Source organism: Anoplophora glabripennis, unplaced genomic scaffold, assembly GCF_000390285.2.
Source record: "Anoplophora glabripennis isolate ALB-LARVAE unplaced genomic scaffold, Agla_2.0 scaffold585, whole genome shotgun sequence".
Lineage (NCBI taxonomy): Eukaryota > Metazoa > Arthropoda > Insecta > Coleoptera > Cerambycidae > Anoplophora > Anoplophora glabripennis.
This window is the reverse complement of record NW_019416661.1, coordinates 36,895-55,254: the sequence shown is the minus strand read 5'-3', so window position 1 is coordinate 55,254 and position 18,360 is coordinate 36,895. Positions and strand designations below refer to the sequence as shown.

At 30.5% G+C, this 18,360-nt stretch overlaps 1 protein-coding gene across 1 annotated transcript; it reads right to left on the bottom strand.

The window, feature by feature from the left end:
• Nucleotides 1–538: 538 nt before the first annotated feature.
• LOC108913170 (tetraspanin-7-like) lies at nucleotides 539–18,232 on the bottom strand. The gene is made up of 5 exons (XM_018718661.1): nucleotides 18,006–18,232; nucleotides 14,219–14,407; nucleotides 3,719–3,892; nucleotides 1,235–1,360; nucleotides 539–723 (listed from the first exon to the last, which is right to left on the bottom strand). The coding sequence occupies exons 1-5, from the start codon at nucleotides 18,081–18,083 to the stop codon at nucleotides 568–570; spliced, it is 723 nt and encodes a 240-aa protein (XP_018574177.1). The 5' UTR covers nucleotides 18,084–18,232; the 3' UTR covers nucleotides 539–567.
• Between the last annotated feature and the right edge of the window lie 128 nt (nucleotides 18,233–18,360).

Genomic DNA, 18,360 nt, shown 5'->3' with positions numbered 1-18,360 from the left:
TAATATTGACAAGAAGTGTATATCGAAATATGTATAATTTAATAATAAAAATTAATAAACCATTAAATTAAAAATCTTATTTCTAAAAGTTACGAGATATTATAAAAATTTCATATTTCATAAGTTTCTGTCAAGATTCTTTTCCTTATATGTCATCAGAACACATAATGGCATGCTTGTTAAATTTTTAGATTTTACATTTTGCAGAATATGGATTGACCTTTAAGGACAGTCAAATCATCTTTTAAAATTTAACAACACGAATTAGAACTGCATCTTGTATCGGAATACTTTTAGATTAATTTTCAACTTAGCAATACAAAATTGTGCTAATCATTTAATTATCTGATTTTTATGTCACATTTTGTTATAATTATAGTTAAATTGGTCTGAATAGATTGTTTGTTTCAAATCTCTCATGCTGGGTCAACTTCAGTATTGATCAATAAAGGACATCTGTCTTAAAGCAGAACATTGGACATATCTAGTAAAGGTACGTGTAAAGAGAAAACACTGAGACGATAGAAGAAGTTATATATGTTTGAGCATTATTCTAGCGCTTTCTGTTTAAGCCATCTGCTCGTACTTAGCTTTATTTATCACACTGGCCAGACAACATGATAAAACGACGCCGATCAGTGGGAAAAAAGCGATGCCGACGGCGGCGCCGGCGACAATCCCGATGTTGGCGTCGAGGAATTCAATTACTTTATCGTAACAACCCTGAAAGTAAAAAAAATGTATCAATTAATAGAGCTGTTGCCAAAGGCTCCCCAAACACGTGCAAAAAATCTAATTTAATTCCGTATTGTTTAAAAAAATATACACGATGTTTCGTTAACAATGAGACAAAATTTAATGACAGAATGATGTGCTTCTTTTGAACTCTGACTATATTTCTAAAACTACATTGCCCCGATGTATTGAAAATTTTAGTCTATATTTTTTTAGTATGAGAATTTCAAATATAACCATTTTAGGCTCGTGAGCAGAGAGCGCTAAGTATACAATTTTTATTAAAAAAAAAGTTCAGCTTGCCCAAAGTGACTGTTATTTTTAAAACTCTTATACTTAAAAAATATAACTGCTGAAATTTTTTTGATAACATTTACCACAATTCGATTTTTTTTAACTTTGATACATCATCCTATTTTGATCTAAGGTATCCCCCATTAGGTTATGTTTCGTTTTTAATGGAACACTGTCTATGCGATATTATTTTCATGTTAATTACCTGTGTATATATCTCGTTCTCCTTCTCGGTGTTGCAGTTCTCTTTGATGCAGCAAGAAGCAGGAATCGGCTGACGTGGATTGAGGTCCAGCCAGTCACTGGATTTATGGTTTCCGCAACAATGGAGCTGTAACAGGATGAACTGTTTGTGAAAGTGGTAAAGGCAAAGGGCACAGTACTTAGTTACGCCAAGCCAAATCGTCGATATGGGCGGTATTCCGATATCATGTTGTAAAATGTTACAATGAAACATAATTTTACAAGGCGAGTCTTTTATAAAGAGACATTTCACATAGAATAATAAAATTTAAGTTATATAATGCCATTAAAAGAAGAAAACACTGTCAGTATTCACAAAAATTATGAAATGTTATGTTTTCCATGGCACCGAAATTTACAACAAGCACAAATTAAATTTATGACAATCGAAGGTATATTAAAAGATGAAAGGGCCATCTATGTACTATTTAAAGTAGTCGGAAGATATAAGCTGCTTTATAAAGTTGCTGATAAAAGAAAATATCCACTTTTCTAAATTTTTGATAACTATACTTATTCAGTTCAATAATCTAATATTACTTAATACTTAACAATGATCAATATGACATATTTTATATTAAAAAACCATTACAGAATTTTTCAACTCTAAGAAAAATTGTCCGCAGTTATTTATTTATGGCATAGTTCTGGTTTTATTCATTTTAGCATTTTGCTAGTTGCTACCTTTCTCTTTGGTACCTTTCCTATCATTATTCCAGTAATTCTTTTTTTTCTAAATAGGATCAAACGCGCTATAAGCAACAATTAAAAACTAATTATTTATAGGCATTATTCATTGTTTAGTTCTTATGGTAGTTTCACACGAATTTGAAGTAAATCAGTGCCAGCCATGCAATTATAATATAATTAAGTGTTACTATTTGAAATTTCAAAAAGAACTTTTGTAGCTTATACTATGCAGTGTCTTATATGAAACTATAATAAGAAGATTGAACACGGCAGCATATAGGCACCACATTATTACACATATTTCTTTTTAGGTACTACAAGTGCTACAAAATATGTTGAAATAAGTCTATAAAAAATTTTCCGGCCTTTGATTTGACAGTTGAAACTTCTTCCTCAAACTCTTTTAATTCTGGCACCACTTAAATATTAATCACAATTTATCTGCAGACCATGTTTATCAAATTAAACTCTGAACCCATAACCTTGCACAAAAAAAATTAACCAACAAAAGTAGACAAAGAACAATGAGTTCTAAAATGATTTTTATAAGGGTTATATTATGATCCTTTAAAAATTAAATAGAAATACAAAAAAAGTAATTCGCAGTTGGTGTAGTGCTGTCATATTCTTATCAGATTTAATGAAAATATATATGTATACAAAAAAAAATCACCTTTCAAAAATAGTAAATGTTTACCAAATATTGAACCATCTTTAGAATTAAACCGTTAACTAAATATTTTCTTCTTTATACCATAATATTTACTTGCCACATAATTTTTTTTTCAAGACGTCATATTTTTAAATGATTTGACTGTAAAAAAATTATTGCCAAAATATATCTAATACTCATCATATACCTGGTGTTGCGGAGTAGAGTGAAAAAATTTAGAAGGTAATAGAAGATTAAGTCATTTTTTATCCATGGACTATGATCCTTTTATTTTTGATATACACGTCAAAAATGAGTTTATTAAATCATATTTTACATATCTTCAAAAAAATACATGTACATTGAAATTTAGTACAGGCAAGTTTGCAAGTGCTATTGACCATGCGCTAGAAAGTGCTTGCTACTATTTCTTTCTGTGACATTTTATGACATAACTTTTTGAGGTTAGAATTTTTTATGTTAGCAAATGAACGAGATGAAAATAAACCAATATAAATCTTTGGTACCGTTTTGCTTCTATAGAAAGTTAAGAATATTTGAATGATATTTCTGTTAATTCTTTTAGATTACAGGAATTATTTAACTGATGGAAATCAAAGAGTAAAACTAGCAGCCTCTTTTGCGCTCTAGGAATATAATAAAGGATGTTCCTCAAGGTTCAATACTGAGTTCCCTGCTTTTTAGGATTTCGACTAAGGCAAAATATATTAAATTTGAAAGTTGTTGCAGGATAGGAACATAGTGGAGGGCGGGGCTTCAGATTAAGTGTGAACCAACCTTTGCAGTAATTTACATGTCTATTTAAAGCAAACAACCAACATATTACTACACTCGACCTAATTTATTGAACTCGAAACGATAAAAATATCTGACATTACTTATGTTTGTGATAAATTGTGTATCCCATGAAGACAACCATTTTCATATTGTCATAATGAAAAATGCCTGGATTAATGGATGCCCCGTTAACCAGTTTCCTCGTACCACGCAAATCCCACCGATATTAAACGACCGAGAGGCAATATCCCGGATGAGAATATGAATAATAGCTAACTGTAACTAATTACGTTCCTATACACTCACTGTTCCCTGGATCAGATCGAAGTCGGTGGCTAGGTGGGCGGTATCGTTGCGGTAATTTATCATGGCCTGGGTTAAGCCTTTGTCGAAGCCTTCGGTCAGCTTGGTGCGGTAGGCGAAAATCGAGACGCCTGCTCCCAGTTCCATGACGAAGACGATGGCCAGGAAAGCGCCGTACTGAAAATGAGACATTTAAAATAATTAATTTGCTTGAATACTTGTACAGTGTGTAGCAGATCATATAAGTACTCCAAAAAAAAAATAATAAAAAAACTTATTGTGAACATACAGTGGATTTATGAGAAAATGTCATTATTTATAAGAATTTCTGATTATTCTTAAATTATTTTTAAAGGTTTCTTGATTGTGGTGTTTTTGTAAAGTTTAAAGTTAACTCGAAATTATCTCCAGCTCCACAAAAAAAAAGTCTTGGGCAAATTACCAGAATACATTATTCATACGTATTTTGAGCTGTTGCATTCGAATTCGATTACAGAATTGCCCCAGGAAATCACCAGAATTTTCTAACCTAAAAAAATTGCTTAACATCGATAATATTCTGGAATTTTCGAATGATAAAGCCTTAACATTCGAAAATTTGCAAAAATATGTTATTTCCATAAATTCAGTGTTACCAATAGAGACCTCAACGCCTGGTACGAAAATTTCTTGGCGGCCAGTTATAATCGAACAGAAAACCTAACGTAACCTAAGCTGTCGAATGATAAACGAAAAGAAAGCGTATAGCACCGGTTCTAAACAAACCTATTATATAACCGTATCGCCTGTACCGCCCTTTGAACGGCTCTGTATAAATTTTGAGTATGTATTTTTTCAAGTTCGAAAATTATGGTAATTTGCTGGAGCAATTATGATATCGGATTCGGATTCAGCGAGTCAAAATACAGGGGAAAAACATAAGTCAGGACGCAGTTTTCAGTCGCTGTTAAATCATACCTGGATCATAGAAGCTAATTTATTAATTTTGTGGATTTTTAAGCTTTTTTAAGGTTAGAAAGGATTTGTGACGTTATGGTCCAAATCTGACTTCGGATTCGTGTTCAGCGGATCCAGATACATGGGAATTTAAAGATATAGCCACTAATTTCAACCGCTGATAAATCATACCTGTATTTTAAATGCCGATTTGTCCATTTTATGCGTTTTTAAAGCATTTTTTGATGTCGGAAAATTCTGGTGATTTGCTGGAGCAATTCTGACATCGCATTCGAATTTAGCGACTCAAAATACATGGGAATAATGTTCTCTGGTCATTTTTGAAGTTGTGTAATTAATACAAAATCAATTGAAATCATTTCGAGACTGCCAGATCATAGAATATTGCTGAATCTTTTGTTCCTTTATTAGATCATGGGTGTATTGTATTTAGAGGTGCATATAATTTGTTTACAATAAACTCACTAGAAAAGTGTTGATTGATTTCAAGTTTATTTGTAACAAATCTTTCTAAAATTTAAAACAAACCTTTTCAGTACCTTCGTTCGGTGAGCCATTTTTATTAAATACACTATTATTCAATACCTAACTTTTTCTATGGAATAACTGTATATTCTAAGGAATACCGGTATATTCTTATATAATCTATAATGTAACTTTTCCTAATATTACAATGATACAAAGTTTGTTGGATCTGATAGCAGCAAAAGAGCAAATTGTTTGAAAAAGATAATTGGATATTCATTCTAATATAAAGAAATTAAATATGTTATTGTTTTAATATGTCAGGCATATGGTTAACTCTTTTAGTTTACTCGTGGTTAGAGATGGACATATAAAACTTTTGTTTTAAACATTAATATTCCTGCATATTTTAACTGGCGCATTCACCATTTTATGGAAGAAAGTAGTCAAAGTGTAAACCTTTGGGTTGCTGTAAAATTTAATTACACCGTACGATATTTGTTGAGATAGGGTTCCAAGAAAATCTCTGCGTCAGTTTATTAGAATTAACCGCACTCGACACCCGACGTAGAAAGACATTGGTGGAAAATTTCAAGGCACGCCACTGCCGTGGTAAATTGTTGCAATAATTCCAATAATTTTCTTGTAATTCTATATTAACAAATATTGTACGAAATGTAATTATTTATGTCTAAAAAATAATGTAATGATACCTTACCCTTGAAAACAGTATAAATTAATGTTACAAAGTATTCCTAGAATACTTAACAGAATACAGCTACATATTATGCTCTCATACCGATTAAGATAATTTTCCTAATATGACTCACAAGGATGGCAAGATATATTGTAATCATAAAAATCGTAAACGCCCTAGTAATTAATTATACTGCATATATTTTTTATATTTCAATTTCCAAAGTAGTTGAAAACACTGTGAGTAATACACAAAATTATTTTTTCTCTAATGGGGCAGGGAAAGTGAAAAAATAGTTTTCATATCAAACTTGTATTACAAATTATAGGAAAATATATGACAAATTGAAGATGTATGATACTGAAATTGCAGTCAAACATTTGAGGTTAAATAAAATAAATACAACATGCACCTACAAGAAGATTTTTCCATGTTATATTGTCACGTTTTTTTATGTCGCCTGTTAATAAAAGCTAATAACTTTTACCAAATAATGAATTCATCTTAAATTAATTATTATCGTCATTGACTGACGAACATTATTTACGTACATGTAATCTGCAATTTACGGAATACCTACATAGTAGCGATGGAGAAAATAAATTTCAATTTATGGAGGCAACACCCTGGGAAATTTTCAATGTCATTATGACTTTAAAAAATAAAAAATGTGAAGATGTTTATAACCTAAATACGCAAATAGTGAAAAGTATAATGAATTCAATACTAATCCCAATTACCAACTTAATTAACCTTAGTATCAAGTCGAGTATTTTTCCAGACTCTCTAAAAATTGCTAGAGAAGTACCAATACACAAAAAGAATAACGTAAATGAACTTTCCAATTTTAGGCCCATATCCATAATTCCATATTTTGCAAAAATGTATGAGTCTATATTGAAAATATAAATTACCAATTATTTTGACACCCATGGTATTGTGAATTCAAATCAGTATGGTTTTCGCAATGGTTGCTCTACTATACATTGGCTATAAACAAACTTGTTTCATATATTAATGAAGGTTTTGAAAATGGTGAATAAATAGCGACAGAGTTCTTAGACTTGACAAAAATATTTGATTGTGTATCTCATAATATTCTTGTTAGAAAGCTACAATTTTATGGGATTACCGAGGACAATATACAGATGTTGAGTTCTTACTTGACAGATACGCAGCATTTAGTGAGTTACAATAACGTAAAATCCGACTTGAAAACACGGAGTACCCCAGAGATCAATACTGGGGCTCATACTATTTTTAACCTATATTGGTTGTTCTGAGAATTTTTTTTTGCTGATGACACATGTCTGTCAGAAAGAAGTAAAATACTCATAGATTTAATTAATACAATCCCTTAGACTCAGTTAACTGTTAATGAATGGTTTACCGCTAATAAGCTTTGCTTAAAGTAAGAGACCATGATCTTTTTGAAGTGTTCACGCAGCAAAGAAAAGCAGTTAGAATTATCTCAGGTCTTACTTATAAAGATGACTGCAAAAATCAATTTATTAAATTAAATATTCTAACAGTTCCATCAATGTACATACTGCAATGTTTGCTATACATAAAACATAACTTAAATATTTTTCAGACTAGAAGTGAAATTCACACTCATAATGTTAGATCTCAGGATAACCTTTCAGTAAATTTTTTGAGATTGTGTAAAACTAGAACTGGAACGGGTTACATTGGTGTATATCTTTTTAATGTTATCCCATTGCATGTTATAAAACTGAATTATAAACAATTTTAAAGCAAAATGAAAAATTATCTTTTACAAAATTCCTTTTATAACATTGCATTGAACAGTTTTTAACAAGTGATTTTAGCCATATTTAATTTATTGTCCTTTTTTAACTGTATTACTTTTGTATTTTAATTTATATAATTTTTATCTCATTTTAAATCATTTATTTGTATTATTGTACGGTCCCTTTATGATATTGTTATTTTGATAGTTTACTTTTGTCTGTATACTATTATGTTCTGTCTTATACACTCTTACATGTTTTTCAATAATTATTTTATATTAATATGATGTACTTAGTGGAATAATTTCCTGGTTTTGACATGTGTATATACTTTGTGTAATAACACTAATAGTTATAAAAAAAATAAGTAACTAAAATAAAAATAAATATTTTTGTTTCTTGGAAATATACTTATATGGGCAAATATTTAAAACAAAATTCTCTTGTACCAAAGTCTAGTCTATCAAAGCTACTCTTGACGTTTTATCAGAATCTGCGAATTGTTTCAGTTTTTATTAGACTCTTTTTACTGTGAAAATCTAACAATTTCGTGGTAATTTTAAAAATAATTAAATAAATATAGTTCCCACAAACACCTGTATGTTTGAGATGAATTAAGTAGTTTTAAATATTAGTTATTAGATTTTACTAATTTTGCTATAAACTGTAACATAATTTGGTGCTATTTTGAAACTTTCAAAATAATACTTTGTATTTTTTTGTGTTTAACCTTACAGAAAGTAGGTAGGTACCTAATTAAAATCTTGATTTTCTGTTAACTAATCAAAGGTAATCTATAACACATTTAGCTTGCGGCACATCATTTTAGTCATACATTCTTACATTGTATATCTCCCTTATCTGTCTCTTTCAAATACTATTACCAATTCCAGCAGACAGTGCAGCACAAAATGCGTAAGATTTTAAAGTGGCAAACTGTCTCAACCAAATTCTAACTGGCACTTACAGTAATGGCACTATCTGTACATATACATCATCTATTTCTATGCATGTATTCCGTTCATCACAATTCTTTCGATTTCCTTTATATGCACGAGCGGAATAAGCTATAAACCCAAATTGGTACACGTACATATCGCAAAAGGTTATCAGAAAGAGTAAGAATAATCTCCGTATCAGTTGCAAAGGATATCCGGGACTAAATTCTATACAAAGTCTTACTCTTTCCAGCAAATTATCAAGACTGTAAAAAACATAAGTGCGAGGTATCCCAAGAACAATGAACTCTTAAATCATCTCCACTCTTCAATTTTTATTGTTGCGGAAACAACTTGCAAGTAAATTAAAATAGACATATGAGACCGCATTGTTTCTTATTATTTAAAGTTGTCGAACTGGAAAGAAACTGCACGCCACCAGTGTAAATATTCAGATGAGTTGTAGGCTGTTTCAACGCTATTAACATCAATTTTTCTCGTTTTTTATTGTTATCGTTAAAAGGTGTTATTAACGCATGTGCCATTTTTTTAATGAAAGCTCTGGAATTCATTCTGTGTGTGTTTTATTTCGCTCGACCAGTCACTAGATGTGATAGTCACGTAATATATTTGTAGATAATGTTAAAAATGTATAATTTCTAATATCTTTTCAATTTTTGAAATATCCCTTAAAACTGGAAAATTCTAATAATTTTTTCAGTACATTTTTAAATAACATTAATTTTTTGCTTTTGTTCTTATTACCTATAATAAACCAATAAATTTTCTGTACTGATTTATATATTCTACAGGATATTTTGGAAAGAAATACCATACTTTCAGGAACTGTACAAGCAACAAAAAATAAGAAGATTTATTCCTACGCAGCAAGGGCCTATACTATTTTTAAGTTGCAATATTATTTTTTGCTATTCTATTAGCCTAGGAATTTATTGTACATGGTGTCTTAAACTCGATAGTATGGACGTACTGTGAGGATACAAAAAATTTAAATAAAATTTGGGACATGTGGTGTTAAATGGGATAAGGTAAGCTCTATTTTCAATCGAAAGTATTAGGTATCTTTGGGAATTCACAGAATTGATTAATGACGTCGTCGATGGCATTTTATTCCAGAAACATACCGAAATTTTTTTCCTGTTAAAAAGCTTTTTTTTTTCTAATAAACTTTTTTTAGAGAAATTTTTCTGTATTGCTTCAAGTTTAAAAGTTAGGAAGCAATATCGTACTAAAAAGTTTCAAAAGAAACACCACCTAAAAATCACATTAGCGGTGCAAGGATAAGTCGCTGCAAAATAATTGATTGTTTCTTTGTTTAAACTGCATAAATGTCATTAAGAGTAAATAAGAAGATTAAACTCGATAACTCTTTAATACAGTTAAAACAAAATGTGATGATAACAATAATTAAACTTAAAAAATGAGGGAAACCTAGAAAACCTCATTAATTAGGGGGGTGTCAATCTCTCACATTGACCCAAGCCAACATTCTTCCACCCTACCATACCCGCACAGAGGGTGCCAATCCTCCGTACAAGCATAGCTAATCTACGGTCTACCGGCCGCGGGATTCGAAACCCGGGCAGATCGACACATCGATTTAAGTACTGACGCCTTAAACCGTGCGGTTATCGACCGTGTATTCAATGGACCACTAGTGTTCTTTTCGTCTGTTTGGCAAACCATTACTGACAAAAAAGACTTTCGTCCGTCCAAAGAACGTACCTAAAAAGGTTCTGATAAACAGTTTCTACATTTACTACAATTTGAGCTATAACTTTAAGTCTGTTTTCAATGTGACGCTCAGGGAAAAACTCCAAATTCTGAATTTTGTAGTCATGATAGGTACCCATCTCTAAAATTCGTTGAACGGCTGATTTATCCAAATTAAATTCCCTGCTAGCTTGCCGTATGCCGTATAGAATTTCATGGATTTTGTTCAAAATACTGTAACAGTCTAGCTGTATTAATATTGTTTCTTACTCTTCGGTCAATTATTTGATTTTTCCGAACAGAAAATGCATCTTCATTTCGTCGCAATGTCGCCTCCAATCTTGTAAAGGTTCTATGAACAGGAATGAGGCGCTCTGGATACCTTTCGCGATATAACACTACAGTTTTTCTTGAATTTTGTTGTGACTCGCCGTAAATTAGCAACATATCAACTTTTCCTAAATGAGAAAACATTTTATAAGCACAAAAGTTATACGTCTGACGTTCGTATTGAGTAATGACAAATATTTTGTGACATTTATGCACTTTACACAACGAACATTCAATTATATTCCAACGACTACTTGATCCTTCCACCGCTAATATGATTTTTAGGTAGTATTTCTTTTGGACGACATTGCTTATAACTTTTAAACGGTAAGTAGTACAGAAAAATTTCTCCTATAAAAGTTTATTAGAAAAAAGAGAGCTTTTTGACAGGAAAAAATTTGGGCATGTTTCTGGAAAAAATATAATTGATGACGTCATTAGTCGCTTCTGTTAAGTGCCAAATATTTTCTTTCTATTGAAAATGGAGCTTACCTCATCCCATTTAACACCACGTGTTCCAAATTTTATTTAAATTTTTTGTATCCTCACAGTAGGCCCATACTATCGAGTTTGAGACACCTTCTTCTTCCAAAACACCCCGTATACAGGTATCTAAAATTTCCGCACTCTATCCCGAACATTATACGATTACAGTTATCTATTCTTGTTAATAAATGTATCAACATCAATAATAACGGCAACATAGGAATTTTTCGATAACTAAATATTATTATCGTTAGCAGTTATGTCTCTGTCAGTCCGATAAACCAAGACAAATTACAGTTATGACAGTGACATATATGTGCGCAAATTATTCTGATAACTTTAATAACACGCAAATTTCATGTGTTAAATGAAACTGTGCAAAATAATCTACCGGTTCTTGTTATTTACTAACTGAATACCTAATTAAATGTTTTATTGATTTTAGGTATGTATATGATAATGCGAGATAATTATGTTCTGTATCAGTTTTACCTAATGCATTCGTAAATATTTTAATGACTTTTCTGTGTAACTGTAATATTCATATTTATTTATTATAGGAAGTGCCTTATAGGTGTATTAGTAAAAATAGACAAATTGCGTAAGTTATTATATTGTAATATTTATGAACAGGAACTATCCTACTTTATATTTAACTATAAATCAAACGAAAATTATGCAGTTAATATTCTTTTGTGAAGTAGATCTACAGGATGTCAGGAATTTAGAGTTGCTTATTTTTAATTTCATAGTATTAGGAAAAAGCAGTTAAAAATTCACAACAAAGGACAAAAATTATGGCCAATTTTTATTTGTCTTCTAAGTAACTAAAACTATATATTTTTTAGTAAAAGAAAACAAGAATGCATAGCAAATACATTATTTCTTTATTTGTAACTTATCTATTAAAAAATAGGCAAAAAATTAAAAAAATAAAATAATAAAAATACGTTGCTTGGGTTAACTTGAAACTTGAAATCAACTAGAAATGTAATAATGTAAATATTAAATTGTACATTACACATAAAAATACAAATAGGTTCTAGTTATGTTCACGGTTATAGTGGAAAAGAGGGAAAATATTATTATTTTTCATTTTAGGAAAGAAAGGCAATCTTGATTAAAATTTTTGTAGGGTGATCAGAAAATCGGTAAAGATAAAAATCGTTCAAGAATAAACTGCCTTTGTTTTTAACAATAAAGAAATATGTTAATAAGGAAAGTTGCTTAGAATTAAAATTTATATTATAATTTGAATTTGTGTACGAATCGGCCTACTTTGAAAGAAACGGACAGTACAAAATTTGTATTGTTCATTTTACGAGAAAAAGGCATTCTTGATTAAAATTTTTGATTTTCTTTTTTGCGAAATTCGTTATTATGCAATTATGTTTGCTTTTTTACGTTAAACGGAAACATACAAACGTCATTTTGGCAAAACATTGTTTATTCTGGGAAAATATACAAATGTGTTAAAATTACTTTACCATGAAATATTACTGTCAAAGCTTCATAAGTTTGGTCTCGCGAATTCTCTATTAAAATTATTTAAATCTTATTTGTCAAATAGATTTCAGTATTCCTACTTAAAGGGTGTAAGTCTGTGGATTACTTAGCCATGTTTGGAGTCCCGCAAGGATCTGTTCTTGGGCCCCTACTGTTCAACATTTTTATCAATTATATAATCAATTGCTTAGATATTAATTACCTTTTCTATGCTGATGACTTGAAAATATTCTCAACCGTTGTCGACGATTGTATACGTCTTCAAAATAATTTGATTTAAACTGATAATTGGTCCCAATTGATTAGACTTCCTATGAATGCTGAGAAGTGTAATATCTTATATTTTAAAATAATCGAAAATAATATTCGACTATAATTTTAGCGGTGTTACTTTAATTCGACCATCTTTCAATTCACACATTGAAAAAATTATATCTGAAGCGTGTAAGCCGTACGGTTTCATAGTCAGAAACAGTAAAGATTTTGTCCAAATAAACACGTTAAAAACTTTGTATTTTTCTTTTGTTAGATTTGAGCTTAAATGTGCACCACCTTTTTGGTCTCTTCACTATAATTCATTTGTACAGAATATCGAAGCAGTACGAAGAAAGTTTGTTAAATGTCTAAAATTTAAAACTGATGTTATCTTTCTACTTATTGGTCACAAGAATGTGACTTATTAAATCAAAATTTCTTGAAAAGTCTTGATTTTAGGCGTTAGTGATATTGTGTACCTACTATTCTTATTTAAAATTTTGAATAACCAAACTAACTGTAAGAATATTTTGTATCAATTAATTTTTACGTTCCGAGAACTCAAGAGAGGGAAACACTTTTTATATTTCTACGCCACGAACAAATATATTTAAATATTCACCTATTGACACAATGTGTATTTATTGTAATTTATTAGGTAATCAGTGAGATATTTTTAATTTCAGTGCTGCAAAATAAAATCAATGTATTTTAGCTGATATGTTTCTATATATACATTTTTTTTTTAATTGCAATTTTTAACTATTGATGCTCTCTTTTTATGTTAATATCAAAATAGTTTTTAAACACGTTTTTGTTTTATTGTACTTTAATTGTTGTTTTCTTTCTTTTTTAATGTTTCTTCTGTATTTTTTTCACTTTGCCCTCTTGTTCTGAAGTTGGGTTTTTCACCTATAGAACAGTGTATCAGCAAATGCATATCTCGAAAACTAAGCATTTTCTGACGCGAGTTTATATCATTTTTTATACTTTTGAGAATTATACCGCCAGGTAAAGATTGGTTTATGTATTTCCAGATACCATGAAAATGAAAGAACCCATAGCAAGCAAAGATAATGATGTTTAAAATATTAATATACAAAAAATAATAAATATTAAACAATGCACAACACACACATTAAAGAACTGGCGGAAATCAGAAGACACAATTGTGCCAGCTCTACTGATAGGTCGTTCCCAAGACCTTTACCGATGTTTTTAATGAAAAACGACCTATAAAGTTGATTAATTAATTATTTTCCATAAAACCATTAGGATCTAGTTTGGCATTAGACCATTTTTGTGAATTAAACGTGCAATTTTCTATTTATATCGTGATCGCTGATAAAGGCATAACTATGACAATTTTCTCGCTACTCACCACGTATAGCAGCACTGGCTGCCCTTTAACGGTGCAGCAACAGGCAAACGATCCGATAAAGATAATTAACGATCCTATCCCTATCAGCACGTAGGGCGCAGTGCCGCTGAACTCGGTGCTCATCTCCATGTACTTGTACAGCTCCACCTCCATCCATATGCCTATGGCTAGGATGGCAATGCCAGAAATCTAAAAATATTTATTAATTTTATTAAAAATCCGATTAAAGGGTGTGATTACAAAAGTAATCCTTAATGGGACTAAGCGCAACCCGATGAGTAATGTGCTGCCTCCTCTTGGTGCAAGTCTTCGATTTTGACTAGTCCTTGCGATTAGAATGAAGAGTAGATATATTATTACTATCACCAATTGGATTGAAAGTTTGGGATAAAAAAATCGATTAGTTAATTGTTATTAAGTAATAAAATAATAGAAATCGAAAAGGACGATCTGAAATTGTATTGATGGAAATAAGTATTTTTGAATTTTAAGAAAACAGAAATATCTAATTCTTGGCACTTAAATATGTTCTTCCTTCTTCTAAAATTATTTATTAGAATCTTTATGAACAGGGTGATCGACAGGTTTTGGAAAATTTGTTTTTCTTGAAAACTAGTGAAGAAATTCAATTCTGAAAACAGTGTTCTAGTCCACGATATTTGTTTAGATAAAATCCCAAGAAAACAATAAGCCAATAAAGTTCTGTTATCGGAACTATTGTAACAATTTACCGTAGCAAGGGCGTGCCTTGAAATTTTCCGCCAATGTCTTTCTACCTCGGGTGTCGAATGCGGTTAATTCCAAGAACGTAACCAGAGGTCTTCTTGAGATTCTATCTCTAAAAGCCAAATGGAGTTTTGTAAAAACATTTTCTCAGTTCGCTGTTTTGATTTTGTTTGAAAGAACTTTTGGTTGTTCGACATTTTTCTATTTAGAATTTTTTTATATTTCAAAGTGTTCTCTAGCTGAAAAAGAGATGGATTTAGGAAAATGTTTACTAGAACATTTTTTTTTTAAATTAACATACATTAAATAACGTTATTTTATAGAGTGAATAAAATTTAGTAAACAATTACCCTATAAAAAGGTAAATTGTCTCATAAATTTAGTTAATTCTAAAAAATAACTTTAGATACGTTTATTTTGAAGAAAATTCAATTCAAATAAATGCTTCTCTAACTCCATCTGTTTTTCGTTAATATACATTTTTTTAAGCATTGAATCTATATACAGGGTGTATCTAAATAATACCGAAAAAATGTATGGGCGATTCTCTGATGAAAATTACTAGACGTGTATGGTATAAATTTTTTTGAAAAAATTCATCCCTGAAAAGTTACGCCCCTCTAAAAATGTAAAAAAAACTAATATTTTCTACACAAAATAATAAAACTTGTGAAAGTGTAAGAAACAATAACAATAAATGGCACTGACATTTGTTTCTATGGAGTCCATTGCAAAGAACAGGCCACTAGATCTTTCGGCAAAATACACTCACGTTAAACAGCTCAATCTTTTTAAAAATGCATTGCAATACAATTTTTTCTCATAAATCCTTAACCTTTCGAAAAAATTTGAAGAGATCAAAAAGTTAGTGAATGAATGGGGCTTTTTAGACATATTTTTTAAAAGGAAAAAATTTTATCGAAAAAAAATTATAAGAAAAAATGTCATAGGGGTTGATTATTTCAACCCCTTGCAAAAATACTTCAGGGTTGAAAAAATATCAAAAAGTGTAGTTTTTTAACAGATAATGTTAACCAAGTTTGATTTCTTTAGCTTGATATACATGGAAGATAAAAAAGAAAAACATTTTTTTTTATTTTTGGAGGGGCGTAACTTTGCAGGGGAAAGTTTTTTCCAAACATGTTATACCACAGGCCCCTATTAATTTTCATCATAGAATCGTCCCTTACATTTTTTCGGTGTTATTAGATACACCCTGTATATTGTAACGAAAAGTAAATGTCTCATAACCCTAAAATTTTTATTTTTGTTTTCCATATGAAGACCTGCACATACAGAATTAACCTGTTTTCACTATATGTTTTAGTTCCAACAGGCTAAATTTGCTAAATTTTCAAAAGGTTATGGTATCGACTTAAAAAATGCCCAGTGTATTTTTCTAAAATATTAAATCTATATGTTTTACTCCCGACAGGGGAATTTTAGTTGCAGAAAGTTGAATTTGGAGTAAAAACCTTACTGATAGACACTGTTTAAATTGTCCCATACTGTTAGAGATAGACTTTATCACTATGTTTATTTTTTTAACATCACTAATAAATTCATAAAAATTTTTACAACTTTCTGTTTACAAACTTACTATTTTTTTGCTAAAATGACTTCTTTGAATATTTAATATTGCACATTTTTAAATGTGTTTTGTGTACAGGGTGCTGTGAATATTAGCTACTAAGGCATGTATAAGAACCGATTCGATAAAAAAATTACAATACCTTATTTTTATTTTGTGGTTTGTACAGAAAATAAAAAAGAACAATAATTATAATTTTATTATTACTAAATTATTTCTAAATGGAAAGAAAACCGAAGTTGGGGTAAGATAGAAAGAAATAAAGAAAACAGAAGGAAGAATGAAAATGTGACCGAAAAGAGGACTGGTGAAGAGAACGGAAAGAAGACCCAAATTGATGCAGAACCGAAGGTTGTTAATCAGAAATGGAAAACTTAATAAAAAGGAGACTGACGATGACGGTGATAGCAGGAGGAATACTGAAGTAGAGACTATCCACAAAGTCAACAATTAGGATACACGGAAGATTCAAAACAAAACTGAAAAGCAGATTATATTAGACTGATGTATGTGGAAGAGAATGGATTTTGATAAAAATAAAAGCAAATGAAAAAGTGCAATGCCTTTTGCGTTGGTTTCTACAGAATGGTGAGAATGGTTCGACAGCAAAAAGAAAAACAAAAATGATGAGAAGAAACAAAGAAAAGAAAGGAAGAAAGAAAACGAAGTTCCGAAAATAAAAAAATCGTTCAGCTAAACAAAAAAATATAGGAAATAGGACAAAAGCAGATTTTGCAACAACCAAATTAAGAATAAGACATCCAGCAATAAAGAAAAGCCGTTTGGAATGGGTGACTAAGTAATTTTCAAATATGATAATCAACATTTTTTGGTCAAAATTATCAAAAAAGAAGGTGGTGATTATGAAACTACAACTATGGTCCAGACGGCTACTAGAAAATTTAGGAAAAGGACTCAAACTGTGGATAAAATATGGTACCCCGTTGAGAATGTACTAAAAATAAAAACTGTGTAAAAATACCCAATGACTACGTGTAAAACTACATTTTAAAATAGTTACTTTTCCAGAATATATTATGTTCATTCAATAGACTTGAGTGTTCATCTATCAGGTATGAATGAATGCCCATTCACTGGAGTTTTTCTTATTTTTTAATATTTTGCTCTAAAACCAAATTGCTTTTGAAAATTCAAGTTTATAAATTCATTTATAGTAATTTCATTCGCGTTTTTTATAATGTTCAGAAATTAGCAATCAAATATGAATAACATAGGCATAAAATAACAAAATTCCACCACAAATCCGTACATATTCATTTGTCTATTATTTCCAATTTGAAAAACTTGTGCAAAATAAATTCATCGCGGTATGCAAATTCCATATGTTGCGGTAGTCACGTGTATGTACCCCATCGATTAACGAACTACGCTACGCGTAATTAAAAAGTCGATAAGTAATGCCGCATAAATATTAATAAAACGCGATCTCCTATTCTGCATCAGACTTACCCAAAATATGAAATTAAAAACCATCAAGAGGCTCTTCATGCATGCCATCGCGGCAACAGTTTGCAGATGTTTGCCCATTGTCGCCTAAGTAATTATAAATCAGTCGCACTAACTAGAATAATAGACCGGAGGATATGTACTGTTAGCTAATTAACAAAAGGAAATCACTGGGACTTATCGAAATAAAACTGCGGTGGTTCTGCCAGCACGAGCATTTAGCGATATGGTTTCAGTTTCGTCAAAGGGAGGAGAGAATTTCAGCGTTTACATGCGCTATTCGAACCGAAATAGCTCAGTCAGTGGCGGGTTGGTCTTCTGAAACCTGGTCCTCGATCACGAGAGGAAGAATTACTAA

Bases quoted from the DNA above. Each gene is read 5' to 3' on its own strand.
- LOC108913170 (XM_018718661.1), bottom strand. From the start codon at position 18,083: ATGGGCAAACATCTGCAAACTGTTGCCGCGATGGCATGCATGAAGAGC. The intron at 14,408-18,005 runs GTAAGTCTGATG...AAATATTTTTAG, and splicing joins TTTTTAATTTCATATTTTGG to ATTTCTGGCATTGCCATCCT. The intron at 3,893-14,218 runs GTGAGTAGCGAG...TCTCATTTTCAG, and splicing joins AGCCAGTGCTGCTATACGTG to TACGGCGCTTTCCTGGCCAT.